Genomic DNA, 22,484 nt, shown 5'->3' with positions numbered 1-22,484 from the left:
AAACTGTTCTTGGAGTTATTTCTAAACAGACCTTGTCTCTAATTCTAATGGAGCAGACAGGTTTATAATGTTACGTTAGGATTAGAGACAAGAATATTCTTGAGGCAAAACGGAAATGGGTTAAGACACTATGGAGTTGTTAACATACATTTTCACTGAAAGACACAGGGATCAAAAATCACTTTCCTTTTCTGAGAACATTTCTGGCAGCATCAGTATTTCAGGCTAGACCTCCTCTTCTAGTTTCCTCCCCTGCCCCTTTCCCTTTACCCCCTCCCCTCTTCTTTGATCCTCAGCCCTAGAAACATTCATGCTGAGCAACCTTTTATCATTCTGGTTGCACAGTTTCTTAACTTTCTTATTTCCTTCTGTGGATAACTTTCCTTTCACTGATAAATCCAGAAACTTATAATTCATGATTAATATATTCAAATACTATGTTTCTGTAGTAGAAATGACAGTAATTTATGATTTGGGATTTTAGATAGTCTCTCTTTTCTTCACCCAACTTCTTCTCTCACTCTTGCCAAGTGAGACATGTTTTCCCTGACATATATTCCCTTTAATTATAGTCATTGACTATTAGATGTTTTAGGCTCAACCATCATTTCTTGAGGAGAGTGAAATCTTTCAGTAGAAAGTATCTTTGGACCCAATTCATATGCTAAAGGCCAGAAAAATAAAGTAGCTAAAAGTCTTAGACAAAGTTTGGTGTAAAAAATATTTTTAAATATAGGACTGATGAAGTAGGTATAAAGAGAATCATTTGTCTTAGAGATGTTTTTTTATTCCCAAGAGGTAGGTTTGACTATGAGTTCCTCAAGGAACCTCTTACAGGTAAACTTAAGTATTTATGATCCCAAGAAAAGCCACTGGTATCTTTGCTATGGCCTATAATTAAGTTTATCATACTTTCTTCCAATGGCAGATATAGGCTTAATGTGTGTGTTTTCTGGAGGAAATCTTTAAATTTGGCTTGAAAAGTTCTTTGTCTTATTTCACAAATACTGCTTTCTTCAAAAAGCATACCCAAAAGGTTTTTTTTTTTTCTAGCTATGTATTTTGGCTACTTCTAGTCGTAATTAACCTCCCTTAATGACTTACTTCAGTAAAATAAGTTTTTTTTTCCAGAAGGGCTTTTTGAAGTGAATTAGCTGATGTAAATGAATGTGTGAATGCATAGACATATTTCTATTTCACCATTTAAAGAGTCCTTTTTAGCCTAGAGATGCCCTAGATTCAGCCTTGTAACTGTTATCTCTACTAATTCCACATAAGGAAGAGGAAAGTTTCTAGTTGTTGTTTTTGGTCATTGTATCTCAGTTCTTTAGTTCAGGATGTTCTCAATGCAACTGGTTATTTAACTTTGTTAGACTTTCAGAACATCCTTTGTTTCTCTCCTTATGGCTATATCCACATCGTTTGTTAGATTGCTGTATGGAACACACGTGCTAAGTGAGGAGACAGCATGCTTCTCTTATTCTCCTTCATGGTTTAGAGACATTCTTTATAAAATTACCTATCTCTATAATGAATAAATAATCAACCTGGAAATAGCTTCTCTTTTTGCCTGAATAACAATTTTATGCAGAATTTATTTGCTTTTATCATTTCAGGGATGCAATTTGAACAAAACATTTGGCTGGTAAAATCTGGGCCCTTGTTTAGTAGATATTTCACATGGATGGATATTTTTGTTATTTAGAGAGGCTGTCTTTATAGTCATAAAGCATGCATTATCACTGATTTTTCAAATGTGTAGTTCAAATGTTAGAATTTAGAGAACCATAGCCAAAGAGTGGCTCAGTGTTTTAAAAAGGCTAATGGTGGTCTGAATCTAAGCCCCCAACTATCACCGTCGCATCCACCTTTCATTTCTTGTTGTGAACTCTCCCTTAAAGGAGGAGTTCAGTTATAAGGTTCAAGATAAAATTCTCCTCACAGCACAACTTCATTCATATCAAACACCATAGATGGTAGAGAAATATTCTCAACTCCAAAATCATTAAAAGGAAACCCCCTCCCTAACCCTCATGCATCATTACATTTTAGAAGTGATATTTCCTGAATTTGCAAAAGTCTGATGAAGAAGGATGATGGGGACATGAACATTAATGCTGCTTGGGTTTGAAGGTGGTTTGAATGGCTTCTGTGCCACCAGATTTTCCCCCAGTCAGTGGATCCACTCACCTTGGAGTAAACCAATTGGGGGATCCAGTCAAATAGCCAATCTCGTTGGTTTCCTCCGAAAAATGGGCTGATGTTAATCCTAGGCTAGTAAGACGTTAGAAAGCCTCACTTAGAATGATTTACCAGAGGAAGAGTCCACTTAATAATTCTCCTTTGTTTGGTAGAATTCTAAAATTTAAGACAAAGTTGAACTTATTTCCCTGTTGATAGGATGACCCTTAGGTGGTAGAACTACCTAAGAAAACATCATTTTTGTTCTGGGAACTCTTGTTCAAATCTCTTTTCAATGGTCACTGATATTTGCTAACTTTAAAATTATGTGGTCTTATTTAACAGAAAGTTTACAAAGAGGATTTTGAGAAGGAGATTAAAGGAAGGTCATCACTGGATTTAGACAAGACTCCAGAATTTTTACATGTAAAGTACATCACCAACCTTCTGAGGGAGGTACGATCTTGGTGTTTATTATTAAATATTACGAAGAAAAGTAAAGAAAATCCCCAGGAAATGTTTACCTAATTCTCTACTAATTGAGTGTTTCAGATATTAAGGCATTACTCTTTTTTTTCACTTTGATCTTCACTAATAAAGTTTTGCATTTTCATTAGAAACAAGAAAGTGTGTGTTAACATTTCCAATTAAAGTTGTGAGAAGAAATTACCCAGATTTCCTGGGAAAACTTGAAAAACAGCCTAGTTTTTTGTTTTAGTTGTAGCTCAGAAGCTCTATAAATAGTTTTATAGCTTTATAGCAGTTTTTTAAAAAATGTTTTGAATATGGGTGGAGAGAGCTTGATTCTTTCAAATTTAGTTATTATAAAAACATTTTAGAACCAACTTTTCCTGTCGCTTTCCTGCAGCAAATGTCTCTAAAGGAAGGAGGAAAAAGACCAGAGTTCTCTCCCTTTCTTGACGTTTGATTTCAGAAATAAGATGCTCACATGTGAAGGTCTGGATAAACGCTACATTACTTATAAGTAGTTTGTGTTCTAAGTAGGGAAAAATAATATATTTAACATATAGAATAGAGGAACTCATGTCCACTTTTTATTTTATTCTCTGCAAAAATTTCCCCAAAAACATAATGGTGCACTTTTTGCTCACAAGTAATATATTAAATTTGCTTAATATTAAGACCTTAAAACTAAAAATATCATGTCTATAGTCCACCCCTTTAAAAACTTTTTTTGTTTGTTTTTTAAATGGTCAAAAAGTAGCTCATAGCTTTTCCAAATCTGCTTATATACTCTTTATATTAAGGGAAACTGTTTCCTAAGTATAAATGTAGTATATCATGTAATATTTGTATATATATCTTATACACAATATAATATATATTTTATGATATTTAAATGGAATGTATATTACATACATATATATGAAATTTCATTTCATTTTGAATTTTTGAACTGAGGAAAGTATTCCTGAAGGAAATCTCTTAGACCAGTGAAATAAATTTGAGATTAATTGCCTATAGGAGCACATCATCATGAACTTCTTTAATAAGCAAATGCTAACTGGCCATACCGTTTAACTGGTTTTAGAAATTTAATGTGATTCAGTGTTGTAATATATATTGTGCTGAAATAGACATGTAATTTCTATAAGAGTTCTCTTGCTGCACTATCTTTTCTCACTTCTAGTTCCTAGTCAAAATTTTTGAAGTTGAAGGCTAAGCAAATGGCAACTTCCTAGAGAGTAGAGCTGTGGGTATTAGAGGCTAGGACACAGTGGCAGGAGGAGAGGATGGGGAGAGGTTGGTTAATGGATACAAAGGAATGAGCTCTGGTGTTCTGCAGCACCGTAAGGTGAATATGGTTAACTATAATTGATTGGATGTTTTTAATAAGCTAGAAGAGAGGATTTTGAGTGTTCACAACACAAAGAAATGATACATGTTTGAGGTGATGGATATGCTAATTACCCTGATGGGATCATAATATGTTGTGTACACATATTAAAATATCACTCTGTATCCCATAAATATGTACAATTATGTGTCAACTAAAAATAAAAGGAAAAAAGAGAAATAGATGGCCATAAGGCTTTTTGGAAGAAAAATGTTTAATAATTATTTTTAAAACAATTTCAGATAATGGCAACTTCCTACTACTGTTGTCTTCCATTTAAAAATACACTATTTATGTTAATTTTTTTAAAGGAGAATCTTTTTTTATCACGCATATACAAATGGCAATGTGAAGTCTATTTTGAGATTCATAAATGACTTTACTATGTGCCATTGCCTTTTTCTTTTATTCCTGTTTTGGAGTGAGTCTTAATTTATTAATTCAGAATACATGCATCAGGGTAGGAAAAGGCTCAGAACACTGTATTGTATTGGTCTGTTCTGGCTGCTATAACAAAATACCACAGACTAAGTGGCTTAACCAACAGACTTTTCTCAAAGTTCTGGAGACTGGGAAGTCCAAGATTAAGGTGCTGGCAGATTTGATTCTTAGTGAGGGCCCTCTTACCGGCTTGCAGACAGACACCTTTGTGCTGTGACTTCAGTAGAGGGATAGAACTGTGGTGTTTTTCCTCCTTCCTTTAGAGATATTAATCTTATCAAGGGAGTCCCACTCTCACAATCCCATCTAACCCTAATCACCTCCCGAAGATCCCACCTTCAAGTACGGTCACAATGGGGGCTAGGGCTTCAACATACGGGTTTTGGTGGGACAGAAACATATAGTTCATAACGACTATGATGCCAGCTGAAATAAGCCAGGCACTGAAAGACAAATCCTGCATATTCTCACTTTTATGTGGAATCTAAAATACTTGAACTCCTAGAAGCAGAAAGTAGAATGGTGGTTACAGAGGCTGGAGGGTGGGAGGAATGGGAAGGTGATAGTCAAAGAGTTCAAAATCTCTAAACGGGAGGAATACTTTTTTTGAGATCTAGTGCACAGTGTGGTGAAGATAGTATATAGTGCACTTCAAAATTGCTAAGAGTAAATTTCAAATGTTCTCGCCACGAAAAAGTAAATATTTGAGGTAATGGATATATTATTTAGATTGATTTAATTATTTCACATTGTATTCATAAATTATGGCAATTCTGTACCCCATAAATATACGCAACCATAAATTGTCAACTTCCAATAAGAATTTTTTAAAAATTAACTTAAAAAATAGTTATAGCTTGTCTAATTTGAAAAAGAGGACTTTTGGTGACTTAATTAAATTATTACTTCCCTTTCTAAGTGTAAGCATTTAGCTTCAAATGAACTTTGCATTTTTTACTTTGTGGTTTTTACATTGACATTGCATTAGAGTGTTCAAAGTATCATTTCATATTTCATTTCCTATGATCCCCCCATTGCCCTTTGACATTACTAGAACAAGTATTTTTATTTTCATTTCACCAGGGTGGAAATCAAGGTTGAGTTACTTAAAAGTACTCCCGAAGGTCACACCACGAAATAAATGAAAGAGGTCTGACTTTCACTCGGGTCATTTGACTCAGATCATTCCAAAATTATAAAACAGTTCATTCCAATGTCTAGTAAGCTATTAGTTGAGCAGAGGACAGGCTAATTTAATTATAATGGATGAAGGGAAAGTAACATGAAATGAACCCTAGAATTAACTGGAACCTGATTTCTTATCAATAAAGGAAATTTCGTCTTTCATCTGGCAGGTTAATCATAAATGCAATTTAGTTGAATAGGAATAAGATATTTATGATTTTCATACGCAATTAAGTAAGAAAACAAGCAACTCATTAGCAGAGAAAAATAAGTTGTATGTAAGTATTCATAGAAGGCATTTGGATCTACTTAAAATATGACATTCAAATGGGTGAAATTCAAACTATTATTAATTTGTAGAAAATGTTTTGGTTTTCCAATTCTTTAAATTGCATGGAGACAGCCTTCCAAAAGCAAAGCCAATAGAGAAAACAGAACCAAGAGATGAAGAAAGAGAGACATCATGTGAATTCCAACTGGACAATAACTCAATCTTTGGATTTTGTATTCCATGAGTGAATGCATCTCCTTTTTGGTCTACCCTAGTTTGAGTTGGGTTTCTGTCATTTGCAACCTAGGAGTCACCATCACCATCATCATCACTATCATCATCATCATCATCGTGAGCCATAGATTCCATCATCTATGCACATTTCATTATCTATGGATGATTCCATTCATCATCATGAATGTTGAGCCATAGATTCCATCAGAGATAATAAAGGGGGCCTTGAAATATTCTGAGGCTTGTAGAAGGGTAAAGTAAATACCTAAAGTAATTGTGATGGATAGTGCTTGAAGTATCTGCTTTCAAGTACCATCTATCAGGCTGTGGTGAGCCCAAGTAATTGAAACTCCTAATAGCTTACTAGACATTGGAATGGGCTGCTTATAATTTTGGAATGACCTGAGTCAAATGAAAGTGGTTTCTGCTCACTTTTTAAACTTTAAAAAAAACCTTTGGCTACATCACTCCTTTTGATTTTGTAATTTTCCATTCTTTTGCAACCATGTTCTTTTTTGGTAATGCATGTTTTATAGAACTTTCAAAAATAGTTTTAACAATTAATAAGGAACACGTGTTCTTAAGATCTTCCCCACCATTGAAAGAGAAGATGTCTTTAAAAAAAATCCACTATGGTACCAAAACATATTGACAGAAAGTATGAAAAGGAAAAGGCTGAAAATATTGGAAGCCACTCTGAACTTGGTAGAGGGGAAAATGAAGTGTCTGTAGGAAAAAAGCATGAATACTTAGCTGTCTGATTCATTCCTTCCTAGTAATATTTTCTCATTTCTGTGATCTCTAGAAAACATGTAGAATAGCACACTGAATAAAGTGATTCCTGCTAAGTTTTGAACTGTGATATTCTTGTCTCATAGAAAGAATATAAAAAAGATTTGGAAAATGAAATAAAAGGGAAAGGAATGGAACTTAATTCAGAAGTTCTTGATATCCAAAGAGCAAAGCGAGCCTCTGAAATGGCGAGTGAGGTGAGTATGTTTATTTAACACCTTAGATGAATATGTTTTTAGCTGACTTTCTTATTTGTCAATCTTTCTCAAAGGTTCTATACATCTATAACTTTTATATGTAAGTGATTGTAAACAGCTATATCCTTGTAGTCTTTTCTTGGACTATTAATTTTTTTTAAAATCCCCTTTCTATGTGATGTGAAAAAAATGGCCGTTTCCCCACTTTGGAGAAAATCCATATAATAAACGAAAATAGTTTAATGAGATTTAACTTCATCTTTTAAGCAGGTAGAAGGCAGATGATTGGGAAGGTATGTTATTATGGTCCATCAGTAACTGCAGGTAGAAAGTTCACATGCTTTGCCACTCATAACCCAACTGACTCTCCCAGTCTTGCCCTGGGCTGCTGTTTGAACCTTATTCAGCCTCTTTATCAAATGAAAGTGGTTTCTGCTCACTTTTCATGCACTTTATAAGGAGAACTGAAATGTCTCTGAAGTGTTTTCAGTCCTGTAATCCTTGTATTATGTCATTACTTTGGGTCATATAGTGTCACTGTGCTTTTAAGAGACTTTGGCTGAATTTAGCAGTGAAAGAGCTTAAAGCCTTGTCCCCATATTTTGAAACTCTGATGATAATGATGATGATGATAGCGATGACGATGGTGATGGTGACTCTTAGGTTACAGATGACAGAAACCCAACTCAAACTAGGGTAGGCATCAAAGGAGATGTCTTCACTCATGGAATAGAAAATCCGAAGATTGAGTTACTGTCAAGGTAGAATTCAGATGATGTCTCTCTTCCTCCATCTCTTGGTTCTGTTATCTTCACTATTGGCTTTGCTTCTGGAAGGCTATCTCCATGCAATGAACCCTCTTAATAACAGGATAACTCATATCTATGGCCAGTAATCCCAATGGGAAGTGAACATCCCTTTTTATAGTTCCAATCAAAGTCTTAGGTTTGAATCTCCTTGGATTAATCTCTATCCTGTGCTCACACCTGGCATAATCATTGTGTCTGGGGTTGGGGGAGTAGAATGTGCTGATTATCCTCTCATGGTCACCCATTTGTTGAGGTAGTTTAACAGTGTCTTATAGAAAACATTCTACATTTTTATGTGTTTAAAACATGACCTTAATTTCGGCTATATTCACGTTCTTTAAATAAAGGAAACATTTAAAAGGCACTTTAGTAGAATTAAAAATATATGTGGGGACTAGGGAGGTGATGGAAATCAATCCCTCCCAAGGGTATGGATTGAGAGAACTTAGAGGTCATTTCCCAAAAGGAAATCATGGAGCTTTTTGCCAGAAGGAGGAGGAATGGATGCTGGTCAGCCATAAAAACACGTGCCCCTGGTGAGGTCTGTGGCTAACATTGTCATCATATTATCCCTACATTAGTCATTTTCTGCAAATTCTTCTGTTGCCGTGACATGTCCAATCCACATGCAGAGACTGTCTTGTAATTACTTGTCAGTAGCATGTGTAAAAGTTGTTTTATTCTCTCAATGGCAAAGTACAGACAGATGCGGTTGAATGGCAGGATGGCGGCAGGAGCAGCATTAATTAGGCCTTATTAGGAGAAGGAAGGACTGGCCTAGGAGAATAAGATTGAAAAACTGGAAGAAGGTGTCAGGTGTTGATCATCTCCTCTGTGCTATGCACTGTCATTGATCCTCACAATGGATCCTACATGGAGGTACAGACACACTGTGGAGATACTATGGGTTTGGTTCCAGACCACTCTAATAAAGCAAATATCACAATAAAGTGATTCGCATGAACTTTTTGGTTTCTCCATACATATACATGTTATGTTTATACCATACTGTAGTCTAAGAAGTATGCAATAGGCTTATGTTCAAAATACATCCATATCTTAATTTAAAGTACTTTATTTATAATAGTGCTAATGATCATCTGATCCTTCAGCAAGTGGTAATCTTTTCGCTGGCGGAGGGTCTTGTCTCTATGTTGATGGCTGCCGACTGATCAGGATGGTGGCTGCTGAAGGTTGGGGTGACTGTGGCCATTCCTTAAAATAAGATGACAATGAAGTTTGCCACATTAATTGCCTCTTCCACTCATGAAAGATTTCTCTGTAGCATGTGATGTTGTTGATACATTTTACCCACAGTAGAACTTTCAAGATTAGAGACCAACCTCTCAAACCCATTGCTGCTTTAATGACAAAGTTTTTGTAGTATCCTAAATCTTTTGTTGTTATTTCAATAATGATCACAGCATCTTCACAAGGATTTGATCTTCAGAAACCACATTCTTTGCTTGTCCATTGGAAGCAACTCCTTATCCATTCAAGTTTGATCATGAGATGGCAGCAGTTCAGTCACATTTTCAAGTTCCACTTCTAATTCTAGTTCTCTTGCTATTTCCACTGCATCTGCAGTTGCTTCCTCCACTGAAGTCTTGAACCCCTCAAAGTCATCCATGAGAGTTGAAATCAACTTCTTCCAAACTTCTATTAATGTTGATATTTTGTACTTCTCTAATGAATCACTAATCTTCTTAATGGCATGTAGAATGGTGAATCTTTTTCAGAAGGCTTTCAATTTACTTTGCCCAGATTCATCAGAGGAATCACAATCTATGACAGGTATAGCCCTATGAAATGTATTTCTTAAATAATAAGCCTTGAAAGTAAAAATTTTCCTTGATCCATGGGCTGCAGAATGGATGTTGTGTAGCAGGCTCGAAAACATGAATATCCTTATACATTTCTATCAGAACTGTTTGGTGACCAGGTGCATTGTAAGTGAACATTAATATTTTCAAGGAGTCTTTCTTTTATGAACATTAGGTTTTGGCAGTGGGCTTCAAATATTCAGTAAACCATACTTTAAACAAATGTGCTGTCATCCAGGCTTTGTTATTCCATTTATAAAGCATAGGCAGAGTAGATTTAGCATAATTCTTAAAGACCCTAGGATTTCCAGAATGGTAAATGAGCATTGGCTGCAACTTAAAGTCAGCAGCTGCGTTAGACCCTAATAAGAGTCAGCTTGTCCTTTGAAGAATTGAAGCAGACATTGACTTCTCCTCACTAGCTATGGAAGTCCTAGATGGCATCTTTTTCCAATAGAAGGCTGGTTTGTCTGCATCAAAAATCTGTTGTTTAGTGTAGCTACCTTCGTTAATTATCTTAGCTAGATCTTCTGGGTGACTTGCTGTGGCTTCTCCATCAGCACTTGCTGCTTCACCTTGCACTTTCATATGATGGAGATGGCTTCTTTCCTTAAACCTCATGAACCAACCTCTGCTAGTTTCCAACTTTTCTTGTGCAGCTTCTTCACCTCTCTCAGCCTTCACAGAAATGAGGAGGGTTAGGGCCTTGTTCTGGATTAGGTTTGGTTTAAGGGGATGTTGTGTCTGGAATGTTTTGTCTGGTTTGACCTATTCAGACCACTAAAATTTTCTCTATATCAGCAATAGGATTGTTTCACATTCTTATAATTCATGTGTTCACTGGGGTAGCACTGTTAATTTCCTTCAAGAACTTTTCCTTGGTATTCACAACTCGAATAACTGTTTGGCACAAGAGTCCTAGCTTTGGGCCTGTGTTGGCTTTTGACATCCCTTCCTCACTAAGCTCAGTCATTTCTAGCTTTTGATTTAAAGCACGTCTCTTCTGTTTACTTGAACATCTAGGGGCCATTGTAGGGTTACTAATCGGCCCAATTTCAATATTGTTTTGACTTAGGGAATAGGGAAGCCCAAAGAGAGGGAAAGAGATAGAGGAACGGCTGATCAGTGGAGCAGCCAGAACACACACAACATTTCTCGATTAAGTTCACTGACTTATAGGGGTGCATTTGGTGGCATCTCCCAACAATTACAATAGTGTTGCAGGACTTCTTCTTGGTTCAGCTAAAGACAGGGTCCTTGTCCCATGGCCATGAAAATTTAGGCTTGCAGAGAGTTTGAAGGGTGAGTAAAGCAGAGTTTTATTGGGTGTAAAGGAAGAAAAGGGGGAAACAGGGACTCTCTGCAAGGCCAGAGTCCCTGCTAGAGTGCTTCCCACCTCACAGTTTGAATCCCAGGTTCCACACAGGAATAGGAGAGGCCAGGCTCCTCCCTCTTGCAAACTGCCGGAACTTCTGTGGCTCCACCCCAGCTCATGCTCTTCCCAGTGCACAGGCCAGTTGGAGTTTTGCCAGTGACCCCCTCCTATCTGTCTGTCTCAATAGTAACATCAAAGATCACTGATTGGCCAGATGCGGTGGCTCACACCTGTAATCCCAGCATTTTGGGAGGCCGAGGTGGGTGGATCACCTGAGGTCAGGAGTTCGTGACCGGCCTGGCCAACGTGGTGAAACCTGGTCTCTACTAAAAATACAAAAATTAGCTGGATGTGGTGGTGCATGCCTGTAGTCCCAGCTATTCGGGAGGCTGAGGCTGGAGAATCGCTTGAACCCAGGAGGCACAAGTTGCAGTGAGCCGAGATCACGCCACTGCACTCCAGCCTGCGCGAGAGAGCAAGACTCTGTCAAAACAAAAAAATCACTGATCACAAAGCACCATAACAGTTTGAAATATTGTATTACCAAAATGTGACACAGAGACACCATGTAAGCACATACTGTTGGAAAAATAGCACCGATAGGCTTGCTTGACAAGCAGAGTTGCCACAAACCTTCAGTTTGTAAAAAAAAATGCAATATCTACAAAGCACAATAAAAATGAGGTATGCTTGCATTACTACCTTCATTTTGCAGATGAGTAAACTGGAAAGGTTAAGCATTCTCAGTGTCATACAGCTGGTGAGTGCTCTGGCCTCCAAGTTCATCTGTTTTGTACAACAGAAGCTCATTTACACCCACCTCCCTATCCTCCAGCCCCAAAGAAAATTGTCAGTGAAGATTTTCACATGGCAATTGCCTTTGTATACTAAACATTTTTGGAGCTTTGCATGCCCTTCTTCAGTGAGAATGAGATTATCATTCTAAGCAGTTCAGAAAAGTTAGTTGTGAGTGATCATTCATAGTACTCAAGGAGCTTTGTTACCTCTTTTGTAAAATATGTCTAACTATTTTTTTTTTAGTATCATTGACTGCAGATGCATGTTTGCCCACTGAGTGTTTGAATGTTGTAAAATGTTGTCTTTTGCAGAAAGAATACAAGAAAGACCTGGAGTCAATAATTAAAGGGAAAGGAATGCAAGCTGGCACTGACACCCTTGAAATGCAGCATGCCAAGAAGGCTGCAGAGATAGCGAGTGAGGTTAGTAGGGTGCGTGATGCAGGCCTTAAGACTCATATTTTGGAACCTAACAAATCGTATTAGCAACTTGATTACTATATGGAATTTCTCAAAGCATTGCAGTTGGTTTAACAGTTTGGAATGGAGACTTTTCCAAAGCATTATGCCAGTTTGAAAATTTACAGTTTTTGCTTTGCTCATATCCTTCCAATATATCAAGAAAGCTTGGTGGAAGGCATTTTAATTGAACACACACACATGCACACATGCACTCCCCTGCACACCTTATTTCAGAATACAACAGATTTAATGGTAATCTAGGCTATGATAAATATTTTCATGGTATTTTTTAATGGATCATGTGCTGCTTGGCATATCTGTATTTCCAAATTTCTGAGCAGAACTTCATATATGGACACTTTACATGAGAACAATAGTCATTCCTGTCTGATTGCATGTTCTTAAAATAGCCTTTGTTGACATGATCAGCACGCATGAAATTTCTACACAGTCAGCATTTTGGATGGAGGTCTGATATAACCTGAACGACCATGTTCATTCATCCGATAACACCAGTTTTTTCTTCATGGGATACAGGATATTGATTTAGAAGTTTTTCCTTAAATTCTGTGACAGGATGGATATCACATCACAAGGTTGTAGGAGTCAGACCATATGCATATTTTTCAAAGGAAATACCCTAGAACTTTCTCTACACCTCTTGAACTTCCCCAGAAAATCTGAGAATATAAAAAGATCACTGGAGTAAAGAAGCTTTGGGATGTGATGATTTTATAAAAAGTGTATGTGAAGAAAAAATCGGGGTGCAGGTGAAGGGGTCCTGTTCACTTATCTCAAGGCTGGTTAGGTGGGGGCTTCAGTGGAGTATCCTGAGACCTGTTGTGTGACCTTTGCACTTAGGAAGAGCTGACTCAGGACTGACACCTTACAGGAAATCTGGAAGGCCAGAGGTAGCTGCTTAGCTGCTAGGGAAGTTACTGTTGTTTTGAAAATGACTGACATCCCCAGATTTAGGCACTGGCCAGGGAAATGGGATTGCCATGATTGAATAAGACAAAGGAAGTGGAGATGGTATAGGTTTCCTGATCAATAAGTGTTCCATTTTGAAGTGGTGGCCAGGGGTGGATGGCCAGGAGCATGAGGAACTTGAAAACCTGCTTTATCCCTTTCCTACTTCTGTTCTCGTCCTGAGAGATAGTCATTGTTATAAGTTTGTTATGGAACCTTCCAAATCTATTTTGTGTTTATATAGATAAACATACACATGTACTCACAGAGACTTAAAAAAATCTTAAATGGGATCAGACCCCATTTAAGTGGTTGATTGTTTTCTCACTTTATATTAAGGATTTTTTTCCATGTTCCTTCATATAGGTCTACCTCATTCTTATAGAAAAATTAAGTGTTCTGTAACATGGATGTGAATATGTGACCATTTATCTTTTGTTGTCTGCAAGGGAAATGTATAATGGGATCTCAACATTACAGGCCAAAACTAGAATCCCTAATTTTCCCCTAGGTTAGCTTTCCCCAATCTTCAAATGGCGCCAACCAAAGCATAGAAGTCACTTTGATTCCTGTCATCAGCATGCTTTATTGACGCCACCCCCATAGTGGTGGTCTAAGTCCATCTTTCTTGCCACCCTAGTCCTAAGCCACTATCTCTATCCTCTAGATCATTGCCATAGCTTCCTAACCAGAATTCTGCTATTATTGCCTTCCTAGTAGACATTCTTTTTTTTTTTTTTTTTGAGATGGAGTCTCGCTCTTTCGCCCAGGCTGGAGTGCAGTGGCGCAATCTCGGCTCACTGCGAGCTCTGCCTCCAGGGTCCTAGTAGACATTCTTAACCCAGCAGGAGAAGAATCCTTGAGGCAATTAAATGAAATTTTGTTACTCTCCTCACATGCAATTCTTTAATGGTTTCCAGTCACATCCAGTGTAAATTGATTCACGTGGCTCTGGTGAAGTCTCCACTCTCAGGCCGAGAGTCTTAGTCAATAAAAACCCCCCAAATAATAATAATAAAAATCTCATTTGCATATAATCATAGTCATGTCCCATTTTGCCTAAATGACAGGCTCAGATCCTTTTCAACCAATGTTCGGGACTTTGCCGTAGTTTATTTTTAATATCAAAAGTTTATTTTTCAAATAAAGTCAATGGATCTTATTGTGACACAAATGACCCTCAAGAGTCAAGCCTTCCCATAGCTCTGGGCTTGACCATGTGACTTTCTTTAGCCAATGAGACATCAGCAAATGTGACTCAGACTATAAACACACTTCTGCATTAGGGTTTGCCCTCTTGGAATATAGATGCCGCCATGTTGTTTTAAACCTTCTAAGTTTTGGTGTGTTTTGTTATGCAGACAACAAATAACTGATGCAAAGGGTGTCTAATGTAGTCTATGTGCTTTAGAACACATTTACATTTGAAAGTTCATATTAAAAAATTGTTACATCCTTTTACCATCAGACCTTGGTGGCTGTCTGTTATCAGTGCCTCAGTTTCATCATATTTGTTGGCCTTCAAATGAAACATTTCATTTTGGGGCTTTGAACAGGCTGACTAAAACAGAGTGCTTTCTGTAGACATAGTAATAATTGAATATTATTATTTTGAAAGTTAAACATAATTATGTAAACTTTTATCTAGAAAAGTGATACTGGGAGTGTAAGTCAGTAAAAACAGGAAGGGTTATGAGTGGAAGACAGGAGGCAAAATACTCCAAGACTGAGATTTTTGTTTACCACTTATCTAAATTTGAGGATCTCCTAATAAGCAAATCAACATTTACTTTACAGCAGAGAATCTACAAATCTGGATGGAGTGTGTCAGCATAATAAGAAATAATTGTTTTAAAGCAAATTTAATTGGCTATAGTTAATAGTTTTTTTAAAATAACATTTTTCTTTGAAGAATAATATACATATAGAAAATGCAAATTTATATATGTACAGCTTTCTGAATTTTATAATCAGTTTTCAAATGTGACAAAAGTCCCTAAAGACATGTGTGTCTATGTAATTATGACTATCTTGTAAGCAATAGGTAATCCATTTCCCACTGGCTTAAAAAAAACAGAGATAACTTATTTGTTGTTCTTATGATTGAATAGTAGAGAAATTCCTAGGCACGGCCTGATCTAGGACTCAAATAATGAGATATAGTTTCAGCTTGCAGTTCTTAGGTAGACATTCTTGTTTGCAAAGAGGCTTCCAGCAGCTCTTATATGGAAAAAAAGATGCATGCATCCCGGAACCAATTCTGCAGTGTGGGTGATGGGGTATAATGATTTATTGAGTCCGGCAGATCCCAGAGACTTGGGCCAGTTTCTGGATGGTTTAGGAGTGGGGAACATTGACTTGTCCAGTGGCAAATCAGAGAGCCAGTGAAGGGAATAATGATTTATTTAAGCCCAGCTAAGTCCAGAGATTTGAGCCAGTCTCACCCAAGCTGGATGGTTTAGGAGTGGGAACATTGAGTTGTCCAGTGGCAAATTAGGGAGCCAATGAAGGGAAAAGAAGGTGTGGATTCCAGAGAAGCAACCAACACTCATTCACTACAGAGTGAAAAACAGCAATTTTACAATCACTCTTGACTGACACTTAACTAAGCCATATATGACCCAATAATATATCAAGTTTATCATATTGAAATGTTAAATTTTCCCCTTGGCTAGCTGTGTTTTTTCTTCTTCTTAATTCAGATTAGCAGAAAAAAATTCTTCTGATTACTGGTGAATAAGTTATACTAAGTCATATTCCTACCACAAGTAAAAACTCTATTATTCTATACAAATAAAAGAAATAAGGATTCAACTTCATTCCAAAAGACATGGTCTTGATGTCAAAATGACATCTCGATTTTTGAGCAGTTTCTCAAATGATTGGAGAGCACTAACTGCATGTTTCATTTTCTGCAGAAAGACTATAAAAGAGATCTGGAGACTGAAATTAAAGGGAAAGGGATGCAGGTGAGCACAGACACTCTTGATGTCCAGAGAGCTAAGAAAGCATCCGAGATGGCCAGCCAGGTAAGACAGCAGCGAGATACAAAGTTTAAAATAAATGCCGTGAATCATAGCTAGAAAGAGCATAAGTGTTCTTTCCACATGGTTGGCTTTGAGATTCAAACATGTAAATTTCAACATCGCTATTAAAGCTTAAGCAAAGCTCTAAGATTATTTTCTGTTCTTTTAGAAACAATACAAGAAGGACTTAGAAAATGAAATTAAAGGGAAAGGAATGCAAGCGAGCATGGATATCCCAGATATCCTTCGAGCCAAGAGGACATCTGAAATCTATAGCCAGGTTGGTCAAGAATGAAGATGCTCAGAATCGTGTATTCCAATGTCATGTTGCCATGTGCTTTGTATGTCTCTATGGATGATATCTTTCTGAGGGCATTGCATTCAGAGTTAGTGTACTCTTTCACTAAGAAACCATTGACCAAACTTGATTAACCTTACTAATTAATAGGACAACAGTCATAGATTCAATGCAACAGACTTTATGGAGAGCTACAGCCTCTCTGTCGGGGCTCCTTGTTTTGAGTCCAAGGACATTAAAACATTTTTTCTTTTTTTTGAATTTTAGAGATGGAGGTCTCACTCTTTCACCCAGGCTGGAATGCAGTGGCACCATCATAGCTTGCTGCAGCCTCAAACTCCTGGGCTCAAGCTTATCTTCCTGCCTCAGTGGGCATGAGCCATTGTGCCCAGCCCAAGGATATTTTAACCTTTTCTTTCTTTCTTTCTTTTTTTTTTTTTTTTTTTGACCCTGTTGGACCCTTGGCTCAAATGCTTTTGCTAATACTACAGAAAAATAAATTACAAACGATTTGTCTTTTAACCATTTCATAATTAATATTAATATTAAAATAGTTCCAAATAAAGCTAACAGTGGCTAAAGCTGCACAAGGTATAAAGTGAAGTTTAGCGTTAGGTAAAAATTAAGGGAACAGTGAGGTTTTCTTGGTAAAATTTAGATTTGTCAAATATACTTGTCCCATATTCTGTAAACAAAGCTGGATGTGGGAGAAGTAATGACCACAAAAATTTATGGAAGAAGAATTTATTTATAAAATCTGACTTGAGCAAAAACATTCATTAGCAAATAATATCTTTGCTGTAACATTTACTAAGAAAGAATGACTCCCAATGGAAAAAAATAGAAGGAATGAAAAAAATGAAAATGGTTATTTAAAATTGACCATAGCATTTAATTTGATTAATGGAGTTTATGCAGAAAGGAATGTGTAACAACATTTGGTGAAATTTGTTAAAATTCTGATTAAGACATAAGCAAGGACATTAACCATCCACTAGTTCAAAAGGGTAGTATCAAGATGGCAGAGTCAAATGTCAGAGGACTTGTGTGCCTCTCAGCCTCCGCAGCCGACACAGCCGCTGGGATGGTCCTGAAGTGTGTGTTTTTCTGTTCTCAGTGTTCGTGAACTTGGAGACATTGGCTTGGCCATATCAGCTTAACTAAAATCCTAGGTCAATGCATTAAACAACAAATAGACATTTGAGTCAGTGGAGAAGAGTTACTTACTCTCTCAAGAATGCCAAATTCATTCCTTCAGTAGGTAATTACCTCCTGAGCACCCGTTTGCAGGCAAAACTAGACATGGCTTTGCTCTTGGAAAGCTACAGATAAATCTAATAATCATGTAAATATAGTATTACAACCATGATATATACACCTGAAAGTAAAAGTATTGAGAGTGAAGGTGCCTGAGCTGCCAGATTTCCTGCGTTAACAGCATAGATTTTTTTTTAGTGTGATGTGAGAATATATCTAATTTTAAGGGATTTTAATCACTGAAATACAATTGGGATACTTACGAGGGTGTAATGAAGCCTGGTGCATTTTCAACATGAATAGTAGTTACCTTTCTTTTTTTTTTTAATTTTATTATTATTATACTTTAAGTGTCAGGGTACACGTGCACAATGTGCAGGTTAGTTACATATGTATACATGTGCTATGCTGGTGTGCTGCACCCATTAACTCGTCATCTAGCATGAGGTATATCTCCTAATGCTATCCCTCCCCCCTCCCCCCACCCCACAACAGTCCCCAGAGTGTGATGTTCCCCTTCCTGTGTCCATGTGTTCTCATTGTTCAATTCCCACCTATGAGTGAGAATATGCGGTGTTTGGTTTTTTGTTCTTGCGATAGTTTACTGAGAATGATGATTTCCAATTTCATCCATGTCCCTACAAAGGACATGAACTCATCATTTTTTTATGGCTGCATAGTATTCCATGGTGTATATGTGCCACATTTTCTTAAGTAGTTTGCCAGAATAATTAACTTCACTGATTTTGGAATCAGAGAGCCTGGTTTTAAGTTGAGGCTCTGATACTTACTATCTAGTACTTCAGTTTCTCCATCTGTAAGATGGAAATAATAATAGTGTCTGCTTGTCAGGTTGATTAAATGAGTTAGTGTGTGTTAAGTATTTAGAACAATACCCATTACATAGTAAGTACAATGTAAGTGCTGGTACTAGGATAAGATATTGCCTGGGTTGTATTAGAGCTCATAGTAGCTCATTTAGTGGAGAGAAAATTAAGATTTTAATCTCAACTTCAAAATACTGGTAACTTTCCCTTAATCAAATCTATCTTCCCCTGAAGTAGGAAGCAAAGCATAAATCTAGAAGCCATGTCGTATGGTAGAGATCGAAGAATGGTATCATTCTATCTCTGTCTCTCCGCCTCTCTCTCTCTCTCTCTGGGAGTGTAAGTCAGTAAAAACAGTTTTTTACTCTCTCTCTCTCCCTTCCTCCTTTCCTGCCTCCCTCCCTCCCTCTCACATGTGTGTACACACATAGTTTCAGGTTTATATTAACTGTTTATGTTTTCAGAGAAAGTATAAAGATGAAGCAGAGAAGATGCTTTCTAACTATTCTACCATAGCAGATACTCCTGAAATGCAGAGAATTAAGACAACTCAACAAAACATTAGTGCAGTGAGTAGCCATTACTTCTTTTCAGTTGCCACCTTGAAATTTTGTTTTGTAAGAAGTGGTCTTTTTTCCTCATTGTCTGATGTTTTCTGCTGTCTTAGTTGAATTTTCTGCAAGTGTATTATCTTTATTTCTTTAAAATAATAAGAATACTGATAATTTTTACAAATTATCATTTTTCATGATTTTTTAGGAATTACAAATTCAAAATTTCCTCTTTGGTATAAATGACAGTTATTAACTAAATTTTAAAATTTAACTCAGGAAAGAAGTCTCTTCTACACAGATTTTACTTTGAAGATGAAAATAGTCATAAGAAGTGATTTTATTCCTGGTTATTGATTGTTTTTACTGATAATATATCAAACCATTTACTCATTCTTAATAAATTTCTAAACTTCTATATTTTTATTTTGAGGAAGAGGAATTGCATCAGCACTTTTTTTTTAACTTTTATTTTAAGTTCGGGGGTACCTGTGCAGGTTTTTACATAGGTAAACTTGTGTCATAGGGATTTGTTGTACGATTATTTTGTCACCCAGGTGTTAAGCCTAGTACCCATTAGTTATTTTTTCTGATCCTCTCCCTCCCCTCCTACTTCACCCTCTGATAGGCCCCTGTGTGTGTTGTTCGCCTCTATGTGTCCATGTGTTCTCATCATTTAGCTCCCACTTATAAGTGAGAAAATGCGGTATTTGGTTTTCTGTTCCTGCATTAGTTTGCTAAGTATAATGGCATCTAGCTCCATCCATGTCCCTGCAAAGGCCACGATCTCATTCTTTTTTATGGCTGCATAGTATTCCGTGGTGTATATGTACCACATTTTCTTTATCCAGTCTATCATTGATGGGCATTCAGGTTGATTCCATGTCTTTGCTATTGTAAATAGTGCATCAGCACTATTAATTAAGAGGCTGAGTCCATTAATAAATGTATACACTTGACTTCTGTTCTAAAATTGTAAAAAATGACCATACAACTAATATTTTAAGAGAGAATTAGCTCAGTCATTAATAGTTAAGCAAGCATCTCATCAAAATATAAATTCTAGTAAGTGTGAGGACTTCTGGAATATTTCCTACCTCCTAATTAGTTGGCAAGCGCCAGCTCTCAGAGTAAGCTGGTCACGTGTCTGCTGGGTCTCCACAGGGATGGCCAGGCTGTACTGAGAAATGGGAAAGTCTTGATGGAAGGATGAGGAAAAGAGGCTGTGTGATTCTATAGTGTTCTATAGTTCTAGCCTTTGGAGGAAAACATCTCTCCTACCGTGCTCTCCCACTCACGCGGGGGCCACTGGATTACCAAACGTCAAGAAAGGGAGTAATTCTATCCGCATTTACCTTTCTTATAATTACTGTTTTTCTGCAGAGTACTCATAACGAGAGCACTCATAAATACTCTTGTGTTTTTGTTCTGCTTTGGGTTTGGAAGGGTAGACGTTAGTAGGGGTGGAGACACATGGGAGAGGGTTAACAAATAAGTGGAAGATGAAGAAGATAGACTTGAAATTAACATTGACATTGACGATGAGCTAACATTTTCTTGGAAGAGAATGTGGGCATCCTTGTGTTTGGAGCATAGAAATTGCCTAAAATGTTATTTTCTTTTTGAATTCAGTGATAACGGCTTAATGGGCTTTTGTAATATCTGCTTTTTCTCAAATACACATGGGACATATATTTATATTTGAAGAAAGGAACTCTGGTTTGCCAATGTGTATTCTTAAAGCAAATAATCTGCAGTCAGCCATGGTAGTGGTCTAGACCTAGAGCAGGAGAGGGTTATTTGTAAGATTATGGGATATAAAACCAAAGTTTTCATGGATTATCTTAATGGATTATTTAATTGGTTCCTATAATTCCGGCACTCATAAATAGATGCAGTATTCATATTCTTATAAAACCTGAGAAATTGTCTTTCTAAGAGGCGGATCTAGGACTTGAATTCTGACAAGCTTAGTTATCCTTTTCCTTTTCTTATAATAAAGGTATTTTATAAGAAAGAAGTGGGAGCTGGCACTGCAGTGAAAGATACCCCAGAGATCGAACGAGTGAAGAAAAATCAGCAGAATATTAGCTCAGTAAGTTCTCTACAGCATTAATTATCTTTTCTAAAAGCAAACAGAAACTATAGACAAATGTTTTTAGTTCTTTACTCAACTGATGGCTTTTTTCCTTTTATTCTTCACTTTATCGAAATGCTATTTCATCACATATCAAAGATCTAACTTTCAGAACAAAAACTGTATCCTTGTTCCCCTTGACTCTGAAGCAGTGTTTCATTTTGATATATCACAATGAAGAAGAGCTAGGTCATTTTAATGAAACCTAGGATTAGATTTCATCTCTTTGAAGAGAATTTTAACTCTATTAAATTTTGCAGAGAAAGGATACATTTCAGTACCTCTCCACAAGTTGGAAGAAAGAAATTTTTCCCTGATACAATGATTAAAGGCCCCAGAACATTTATTTGGCAGCTTAAGTGAAGGATTAGATTTGAAAAGGCAAATAGTACCAGTTCATTTTTAACCGATGTCAGTCACATCTCTAAGCTTTTTATCAGACACGCTTCTGCCCATTTCTTCTTTCCAGCCCGTTTTACCTTCTGCTTCTTCCAGCAAAAACGAAAACAAATCACACATCTTCGCTATAAATTGTGAAATAACTTAGCTTCCAATAACATTTAGACTGGGGGGAGGGGTCCTCTTCTGTTGGAAGGGTCCTTCTAACATTAAGGTGCTTAATATTATGGATAAATTTTTTTTTCCATTGAGTGTTTGACATTTGCGATGGATAATTGCTCTTCTTACCAATTTGATATTCTCCCATGTATATTTAGTACATTGAGTTTCTTTTCTTTTTTTTTTTTTTGAGACAGAGTCTTGCTTTGTTGCTTAGGCTGTAGTGCAGTGGCGTAATCTCAGCTCACCCCGACTGCCTCCCGGATTCAAGTGATTCTTCTGCCTCAGCCTCCCGAGTAGCTGGGATTACAGGCACACACCACCACACCTGGCCATTTATTTTTATTTTTTTTATTTTTAGTAGAGATGGGGTTTCACCATGTCGGCCAGGCTGGTCTCAAACACCTGACCTCAAGTGATCCTCCTGCTTCAGCCT

General features: G+C 36.9%; 1 protein-coding gene across 5 annotated transcripts in view; it reads left to right on the top strand.

Annotated features, from left to right (window-relative positions):
* The window catches only part of NEBL (nebulette), a 395,768-nt gene that overhangs the window by 327,588 nt on the left and 45,696 nt on the right, over nt 1-22,484 (top strand). The window contains exons 12-18 of one of the 5 annotated variants that reach the window (XM_003806692.5): nt 2,527-2,637; nt 7,049-7,159; nt 12,276-12,386; nt 16,313-16,423; nt 16,590-16,700; nt 19,267-19,371; nt 21,356-21,448. The exons of the other annotated variants lie outside the window; for them this stretch is intronic. Coding sequence (XP_003806740.3) covers nt 2,527-2,637; nt 7,049-7,159; nt 12,276-12,386; nt 16,313-16,423; nt 16,590-16,700; nt 19,267-19,371; nt 21,356-21,448 — 753 coding nt within the window. The remainder of the gene's footprint in view (nt 1-2,526; nt 2,638-7,048; nt 7,160-12,275; nt 12,387-16,312; nt 16,424-16,589; nt 16,701-19,266; nt 19,372-21,355; nt 21,449-22,484) is intronic. 5 annotated transcript variants of the gene reach the window in all.

The sequence above is a fragment of the Pan paniscus genome, chromosome 8 (assembly GCF_029289425.2).
Source record: "Pan paniscus chromosome 8, NHGRI_mPanPan1-v2.0_pri, whole genome shotgun sequence".
Lineage (NCBI taxonomy): Eukaryota > Metazoa > Chordata > Mammalia > Primates > Hominidae > Pan > Pan paniscus.
This window is presented reverse-complemented; position numbering and strand designations above follow the sequence as displayed.